This window comes from Papaver somniferum, chromosome 5, assembly GCF_003573695.1.
Source record: "Papaver somniferum cultivar HN1 chromosome 5, ASM357369v1, whole genome shotgun sequence".
NCBI lineage: Eukaryota > Viridiplantae > Streptophyta > Magnoliopsida > Ranunculales > Papaveraceae > Papaver > Papaver somniferum.
The window spans coordinates 97,453,941-97,463,678 of NC_039362.1; the positions used below are offsets into that span (position 1 = coordinate 97,453,941).

Genomic DNA, 9,738 nt, shown 5'->3' on the forward strand with positions numbered 1-9,738 from the left:
TTATTATTTTCTGCTACTGCTTCCTTGGTAGTGGTATGTTCATCATTTTTATTCTGAGCTAGCATTAGTTTCGCAACATCTCTTCTTATTTTCATTCGATTGCATCCACCATCAACCTCTCACTTCTTTGTGTCTCTTTGATTTTGTGTCGCCAATTTTCCTTCTTGTTTTCTCTTCCTTCGAAAGATTCTATCTCAGGTTCGTAACACCTCTTTCCTTCAACCCAGTCTCCCTTTATGATTCCTACACCGCCGGGGTGAGGGAATTTGATGCACTGGTGGAAAGTTGACGCTACACCTAGAATCCCATGTAGCCAAGGTCGGTCAATTAATGCATTGTAGGGTGATTCTACATCAACGACACAAATTAAGATTTCAAAAGATATTTCCTTCAATGGAATTCGCATAGTAACCTCCCCTTTAGGCTTGTTAGCAGTACCATTAAAACTATATATCTTATATGTTGATGGTATAAGATCATCATCTCTTACTCCCATAGTTTTATAAGTATGATAAAATAAGATGTTCACAGAGCTTCCAGTATCGATTAGAATTCTATTAATTGCCCATGAATCTTCAGCATCATCATCCTCATCTTCTTTCGGTTTTGGATTAATTTCTAATTTTACTACCAATGAGTTATCATGCACCTCTTCACCTTCGGGGATTTCTTCTGCGGTAAAAGAAATGATCTGTTTCTGCCATGCCTCTAGTGGCGAGATTTTCGCAATATTCATAATTTCTCTTCCATCGTTATCTCTTGCGAACACTCTACTCAAAACATTGTCATGAAAATCTTCAATTGTCTTGTATGAATGTACGATAGAGTGACAAAATAGATTCTTTGCTTTTGCACCAACTTCTATGAAGAATGTTTCCTTCTTTTTCATCGTATTTACTTTATGATGCTCTGGTGGTGGTGGCAATGGTTGAGATTGTGGGTGCCCTACCAAAAAGTGGTTTAGTTTTCCTTGATCTATCATTCTCAGAATAATTCTTTTTACATTTCTGCAATCATTTGTTGTATGTCCATGAAAATGATGATAAGAACAAAACTCATGGCTTCTGTGGTTTGGAGGTGGTTCCGTTCCCATGTTCCATGGTGTTGGTATATTCTCCATCAAAATTATAGCTTCCCATATTTTCTCTACACTTGCATTTAGAGGTGGCATCTTGATTTCTTCCCATACTACCTTGTGACCTCCTTGTCCTCTATTATAGTTTTGTCTTTGACCTCCATAAGTTTCTTGTGGTTGATCGAGTCTTTGAATCTTGTTATTTCCACCACGATTATAGAAATTTCTTTCTCCTTCATACTCCTCTTGATCTCGGCTTCCTATAGCCACCAGTTTCTGTTGATTGTTACCCGTCACCTTCTCTTGTTGTACTTGCGAAGTATTCGCTACTGTGTTTATTAGCTTGGGTAATAAGCTTGCATTCGCTGTTTGTGAGCTGGTGTTCGCAACTGGGTATGATTCCATTTCATTTTGCCTTTCGTCTAGAGCAATGTATTCTTCTTGAAGTTCTCGCAATTCAGTCATTGTGATTGTATTCTTGACTCTGAAAATTTGGACATACAATAGGTTGGTTGCCAACATAGCATTGATAAATGATAATATAAGATATCTCTCATCTACACGGCCAGCCATTTCGCTATAGTTATCCATCTTTTAGTCAGGTGCTTCAAACTTTCGCCAATCCTCTGTTTTAATCCAAACACGTCTTCTATACCAGGTCGTGAAGAATTATTACTTATATATGCCCCTAGGAATGTAGTCTGCAAATGATTGAAGGATGTTATTGTATTCTTTGGTAGACCTTCGAACCATTTTAACGCCTCCCCTGTTAAGCTGGATGCGAAATACTTGCATAATACAACATCATGATTTTCCCATTGCAACATGCACCTCACGTAGGCTTTAATGTGTTGAATTGCACAAGTTGTTCCATCAAAGATGCTGGTTAATGCGGGAAAATTGCATTTCGGTGGTATTCCTCCTAGTTGTACTTCCCTTGTAAATGGAGTTTTCACAGCTTCTTATATAGCTTCATCCAATTGTCTTCTGCCTATTTCTCCTCTATTATTTAGCATTCCTCTCATTTCTTCTAACTCTTTCAAGATTTGTTTATTTACACCTGAATTTTGATCCATTGGTCTTTTTAATTTCGCCTCTATTCTTCTGCGTTCATGTCTTTCTTCTCTCGCGAAATTTTGCATTTCTTCTTCATTATCCTCATCTCGTATTCTTCTGCGAGTCTCTTCTTCATCTCTATCTTGAATTCGCATATGATTATGTCTCTTATTCTCCCCTTCATGATTTTGTTCATTTCTTATTGATTCCATTCGCTGTCTTTCAGCCATCCTCTGTATCCTATCATGATCTTCATTGATATTACCGTTATTCCGGTTTTGTGTACGCCTTCTTTCTCGATTGTCGTGATTGTTCTGAAGAATTGTCTCCTAAAGCTCTTGTTCTTCTATTTTCGCTCTCAATCTTTCACGTTCGCAAATTAAACGTGCTTGTTCAGCATAATGTCTTTCAATTTCTTCTTCAATCGTCTGTTGATTTCTTTGAGTTTCTCTTTCATGTAAAATTCTTCTTCCTTCCTCTCGATTTCCTTCGCCATCTTTGTCATTTCGTCCCTGACGTTGTCCGTTCTCTTGATTTCTACCATTTGTCCCCTCATCAAAAGTTTCATTTTGTGGAACGTAACGATCATCCGTTCTTTCTCTATTTTCGCGATATTCTTCATTAGGATTTGATATTTCTTCTTGAATATTTTTTCCAGCATTAATTGTGGGTGAGTTTCGCCTCATTTCTCTTCTAGTCGATCTTGAATATGATTTTGTGATACTTCTTGATCTCCTAATCTTTAGTCTCATATTTTCCATCCTCAATTCGTGATTTTGTCTTGTTAAATTCGCACGTTCTTCTGCCTCAACTCTTCTTTCTTCATGTATTCTTCGTCTCAACGTTTCTAACGCTCCAATTTCCTCATCTCCATGAATTATTCCTTCATCTGCTTCTTGATTTCTCTCTACCTGTCTATGGTTTCTGGTATGTTGCTCTTCTTCTACTTCTTCTGCTGAATTTGATTTCCAAGTGTGTATACTCACCCTATCATAATCTGTATTCCTCCCTTGTACTAGTGTTTGTTGAATTGGTGGTTGAATTTGATTTTCTCTATTACTTCTCATTCTAGTAGATTTTCCCATTTCACTTCTTTCTCTTCCAACAATTCTCTTGCTTCTTCTAACAATAGTTGGTTTTTCTGATGTATTTCTTCTTCTAGCCATTTCTTCAATATTAACGAATTGCAAGAAATTATGTAAAATTCTTAATCAATCACTCCAAATCTTCACAAATCTCAATGTTAATCTTCAATTTTTTCTAGAATAATCTTCAATAGTTCCCTGTTTCTAGCGCCATTATGTAGTTGCAGGAAATCCTACACTACACCCCTCATATGATTTTATTAATACTCAACTCATTTTTAGATTTACAATCTTAATTTTATTGATGAATCTTTGAATAATCTTACAAGAAAAGATAAAGGAATCAAGAATAACCACTGCTCTAGATTTTCTCTCTCCTATTTACTTGTTTCTTACTCAAAAAAGATCTCTCCTCTCCTTTACAACTGAACGACTATTTATAGGGAAATACATAGTTGATGACAGCTAATCTGTCCTTTATTTTTGGATATGGCTTGCGACATTCTCGCAACCTTACAAATGTTAATCTCGCAAACTCTCTAATTTTTGCGAAATCATTACATTCTTCTCATGATTTTAGCTGACGTCGTTTATTATGTCAGTTCTAAAATTATTCTGCGACGCTATTGTGTTGTGTTGTTGATAATTTCGCTAAGGCATTATTGCTGCGAGATTCTGATCCTACAGTATCCATGATGTAGTTTTTACAAGTGATAAGTAGGGATTCGATTCTCAGACTTTTATGAAGATTTGGTTTTAAGACTAATAAAGAGAAAATACTAAGAAAAACTAATAAACTTTGATTTTTGGTTCACCAAGGAGAGATGATTCCAGGGTTTTGGATTCCACTACTTCCAATATTTGTAGACTCAATAACAATTTCTTTGAAAAAATACTCCTAGTTTACTCAAAACAATTTTCGAACTCAATCTCATGCTTTGGAATATATAACGTTACAAGCTATTTTTTTTATGACTCGTCCCTATTCTACGACCTAATTTTCCTTCGCTTATAAAAGATCGGTAGCTAAACTACCCAAAACAGTTTTACGAAGCATGTAAAGAAGAGAAATTTTTTAATAATTTAAAAGAAAAATATTGGAGTATTTATGTCAAAGAAAATAATTACTAAGAATTACGCATCAAAAACAGATTCTTCCAAAACCCTAGAAAAGAAATTTAGCTACTCATGAATCGAAAAGTGGAGAAAACTTGATTAATCATTGTATTAAAAATAATGAAATTGTCTTACAACGATTTTTCAGTGTTGAAGGTCTTTAGCTACTGAGTTGAACTGTTCAGTTAACAAATGGCACAGTGGCTGAAGGTCTTTCTCTACAGACTGAAGAACGATATACAGACTTTGTGGTTAAACAACGACAGATTCTGCGACCGTTCCTGGCGTACCTTTGTTCTTCGTGTTCTTGAATATGCAGCATTAGGAAATATTTCTGAAACTTGTGATATTACGATTCCTAGCTCTATATTTATTCTCCCAAGTATCCGTATGTCCTTTTTTTTTGAATCCCGATAACCTCTTTTATACCCAAAAGGTTATTGAACCTCGAAGAAATTTCCAAAAATATTTGTTCCTTCTTTCCGGCCAAACTACGAAAATAATTCTCTGCCAAACTTTTTCACGCATTTTAATTCTTTCCAAATTCCTGTGTTCGATAGATCTGCCCTTGGAGGAAATATACATCCTTAATTATAAGATATATTTTCTTCCCTTCTTTCAGTTCGGAAACACGTCACAATTCCCATTTATTAGGAAACAAAGTTATTCTCGTATTTAACTCTCTGAAAACTCTGCCAGATATACATCAAAAGAACCCGAGAACCTCCTTCCCTATTTTAGCACCAATTCGATGACCTGACCCAGTTTGATCAATTATAACAACCATACAGACCCTGTCTAGCCATGATAAATCAAGCCCACCAAATTCTCCAGTCGAATCTCCCTGAAACAGCTCCAAAATCCGAACCCTAATTTGTTCTTCCGTGAAACAACTTTCCCGCCAAAACTGAAATTCAAATGTAGAAGATGACTGCCCCTTAACCATTTCTGGTGTCCCTTTAGCAATTTGGGGTACATTTAGCGATTCATAGGGTGCAAATAGCAATTTGTGGGGTACAAAGATACATTTTGAGCTGTAAATAGCAAATACTCCTCTGGGTGTCTTTAACACACATCTCCTGAGGTTCAAACACCACTTTTCGAATTCCTCCACCAACAACAGCCGTCTCTTAGCTCTCAGATCCACTTCTTTTCTTCAATTCTTTTCATCACTAAAGCTTCCATGCTTTTCAGCAATAAATTGCATCACTAAAGCCGACATGCTTTTCAGATAGAGATGAAGAAATAAAAGCAAATAATGAGAAATAATTCACCTCCAACAACAGTTGCACATGAAATGACATTTTTGCTCTTTTAATCGACGTTTCTTCTTTTATTGCTCCAAAGTACCTAAAACTCAAAATTAAACATAAAATACATAATTTACAAGAAAACTTCGCAAAGAAAGCATAAACAACAGATAAATATCAAGGTATTTTAGATACCTATCAAATTCCCCCACACTTAGACTTTTCTAGTCCTCGAGCAAATCAAACTAAACTAATTTTAAAACATACAACTCCCTTTCGTTGAGGATACGATCACACTTAACACGTATAACAAGCCTTTAAACCCCTAGGTGTCCCTGGTGGCCGAGTTATAGTCTCGGGAGGGTTTACAAGAGGTCTACCCACAAAACCTTTATTCCAAACCCTAGCTATATGTGAAGACTCAGGAATGACACTAAAGAATCTCCTTGGTTGGAATACTTTCATTGATCACAAGAGAAAGTACCCTAATGCGAATTATATTCATATATATAAGTGACAGAGTTCTACTCAGATAGTCGCACTATGGACATCAATAATCGGAATCACACAAATGAATAGATTAATCAGATGGATTGTAGAGATAGATAGTTCAAAAAAATGTTGTCTAAGGTCAACGGTGTTTACCATATCTGTCTGAAGGCCTCCGTCAAGATGAACCCTATGAATCCTAATAGATTGAGATACTGGTCTGGACTAATATCAACAATGACTGGCATATACAAGGGAACCAGTGGTCGATAATCTTAATTCTAGATCAACTCAACTGGCATATACAAGGGAACCAACGGTCGATTTTATTGCATAATAATAAAATTTTCATTTTTCATTTTTTTATTATTATAAAAATAAAATTACTATTAAAAATTACATGAAACTAGTTGGAAGCCTAGCAACAAGTTGGGCTACAACACCTTTTTGAATGGCTATACCTAATCTAACGAAAAGAAAATTACCAACTTTTACATTTGCATCATGCCTAGCTATGTAGTTCTTCAACCTTTTCAAAAACTCGATAGTTTCAATACCAAGTTCACCAAAAGTAGTAAAAGCTAGGGTACCAAAAATATAACCATTAGCATTACATAGTTCAAGATATTTAACCCGCTTGCGCTCAATACCTTTATCCAAGGCAAGTCCCATTGTAAAGGCTTGCACACCACCTCCAGCAAAGGGATAAACCCCAGTTACATCAAAACAAGTATCAAGACCCTCTTCCCAATTGTAAACCAAGATATCTGCTGGCCTAGCATCACCACCATCACGAAAAAGGAACCCCAAAGCTGCTTCCACTTTAGAAGGTACACTAGCACGATAACAAATATCCGCAAAGGTATCTCTAACAAGATCATGGCGAAAATTAATACCAACCTCACTAGCACAATGAAGCGCGTGATCACCATAAACATCCATAACTCTATTGCAGCAGATACAAGAACTATTGGCAGCGAACAAGGGGATGCCAAGTCTATAGCTGCACATCACTAAACTGACGTGGCCCAATTTTCTGTCCTAAACCATCAGCAGGAATAGAAAGAAGAAAATTTTGTACATGTATAGTTTTGTTACACTGCCAAAGTGTTAAATCTCTTCTTGACATACCAAAACGAGAGGGCATGTCCTAAGTCATACTGCAAAATATTGAGCTGCCAAAGTATGCATAGGATGGGGGGCAGAAACAAGATTGTAAAGCTGAGACGAAGAAACACCACTAACCTGAAGGAAATTGTCAAAAAAAATTTGATATGCTAAGCCTTTAACTGGAATGCTCGCACCTTGTAGGATGGTCTCCTGCAGTTACAAAGTCTGAGAACAAGAAGCCAAGTAACAATACTGCATGGTATCGTACATGGAATAGATGCCTAGACCACCATCCCTAATAGGTAAGGAAGCAACCCTATGTTGTAACAAACCATACACTGGACCATCGCCAATCACCAATTTTCTCATAAAATTTGAAAAATATTTATCAAAAACAACCTGAGCATCTTTCACATAACAGGGTGCGGTAGTGCGCAAAGTAAAATAGAGTTTAGAGATGCCTGCACAGTTGTGAAATAACATCAATTCACTCTGTGGATCATCCAACCTATGGACTGCATCCATTAACTGCATAGACTTGTGCACTCTGTCAAAAACAAGCTGACTGCAAAAGGAAGCATCCAAACTCACAGGACCACCAAGAAGTTTAACACCCACAGATGGTCTAACTATGTCAGCGGGAAAAACACCAACTTGAGTACTTCTTACATCAAAAGAAGGCCAAAAGAGTTCGGTTTTCTGAATGTTAAGATCAAGCCCAATAGCATCTCCTTCGGTCTTGATGATATGAAAATCTTGAGAAACCATCAGTGTGTCTCCTATAATGGTACCATCATCTAAATACCAGGCCTGCAAGTCAAGTTTGCACTGCCGAGAAATTTTCAGTGCAGTGGGATGCAAAGTCAGAGAGAAAAGAAGAGGACCCAAAAGATCTCCTTGTTGTACACCTTGCGACGAAGACAAAGTAGAGGAGCCATAATACAATCTTGCAGGGGAAGCGTAACAAAACCCAACCCATCGAGAAACACTAGGGCATTTATTTCTCACTTCTCGTAACATGGCTGATCTATCAACTAAATTAAAAGCATTTCTGAAGTCAACTAAAAGCATGGACATGGTATTCAGATTACGTTTCTCATCTAAAATGCGATTAGCAGAGTGTAAAATAGCCTCCCCTCCACATGGCACTCCAACACCAAATTGGAAATAACCTAGATAAATTGACATGTCTTTACTAACAACTGAAGTAACAACCTTATATACTAACCCCCTCCATATAGTACCCACTTCAATTGGCCTAATACCTCCACCAGGTTTAAGCAATGGTGTAAGAGGCGCACTAGCAAAACACATACCAAGTTGAGGAGGACAATTACCAGACAATAAAATATTTACAATTGACGTGATGGAATCCAGGAGGTCATCAACAACAATTACATCAGATCCACTAAGCACATCTAGAAAATGTTGGGCATGAAGGCCATCTCTGCCACATGACGTGCCTTTGGGAAAACTTTGAATCCTGCTTAAAACCATGTCTGAACTAGCAGTGGCTGCAACAACTTCATTGGGCGCAGTAGGCAAGGTAGGTGGCGGTGCATAAGGATGCTTAAGCTTCAAATCTACCAAAGTATTATCAGATAAAGGAGCTACACCACTAGAAGTAAGAACTCTAATAACAGTAGTATAAGAACCTTGACCTAACTTCCTTCGACAAAGTCTAAGGTTGGCATCTACTTGGTTGTCTTTATGACCTGAAAACTTAGATTTTGTTGAAATATCATGCTCTGCTAATAAATCCAGAGTCAAATTTATACAACCATCAGTGTCAAAGCCTGATTTATATAAGAAACCTGTAATTTCTTACGCATACCGGACCTCTCTTCCACCTTACTCTTTGGAACATAATTCCTCAAAATGCATATTGGAAAAAGTAATAACTTAATCCAGCAAGAAGTATCTAAAGGATTAATTATAACTGTGTCAATAGTTTGTTTAAAGGCCCTAGAGAAGCTAAGCCTGCACTTGATGGGTATATGGAAAATAATATGGAACTGAGTCTGAAAAACCTTGTCTAACAAATCCAAATCAAGACATGGCCTACTAACAACATCATTAATATCACCAGCACAAGAAAAACTTACCTCATCAATTGGTTTGGAAATGTCATGGATAAGAAAATCCAACTCCCTGCCATTTAAGGGAGAAGAAATGATGTCTCCATGACCCTTGCAAGACTTACTCCAAGCATGAAGATGCATTGATACACAACCAAATTTTGAGTTGTAAAAGAATAGCTTCCCACGAAACATAAACTGCGCCATTGTGCATAATTCTGTCTCTGCACCTATCATGTTCTTCCCCATTAACTAAATGTTTATCATTGATATGCTTTAACAGAGAACTCTTCACTAAACCCCTGTCCCTAACACCATTCAAACAACCATCAAAACCATTAAAAGGGCACTGTATAAACCTATTAGCAGGCTGAGTATCAAAACCGTGAGAAATGGGACTCAAGCAATGGGCCTGACCAGACCTAGTAATCCTAGGCATGCTGATGCAGGGAAAACAAGAATCGATAACTAGAGTTTAA

At 37.0% G+C, this 9,738-nt stretch overlaps 1 protein-coding gene across 1 annotated transcript; it reads right to left on the bottom strand.

Annotated features, from left to right (window-relative positions):
- Nucleotides 1–7,397: 7,397 nt before the first annotated feature.
- LOC113279368 lies at nt 7,398–9,508 on the bottom strand. The gene is made up of 2 exons (XM_026528060.1): nt 9,016–9,508; nt 7,398–8,929 (listed from the first exon to the last, which is right to left on the bottom strand). Exons 1-2 carry the CDS (start codon nt 9,506–9,508, stop codon nt 7,398–7,400), a joined length of 2,025 nt encoding a protein of 674 aa, XP_026383845.1.
- Between the last annotated feature and the right edge of the window lie 230 nt (nt 9,509–9,738).

Excerpts from the sequence above, each read along its gene's own strand:
- LOC113279368 (XM_026528060.1), bottom strand. The coding sequence starts at position 9,508 with ATGGGGAAGAACATGATAGGTGCAGAGACAGAATTATGCACAATGGCG. Across the intron at positions 8,930-9,015 it reads TAAGGTGGAAGAGAGGTCCG|AGCATGATATTTCAACAAAA; the intron begins GTATGCGTAAGA and ends ATTTATTAGCAG.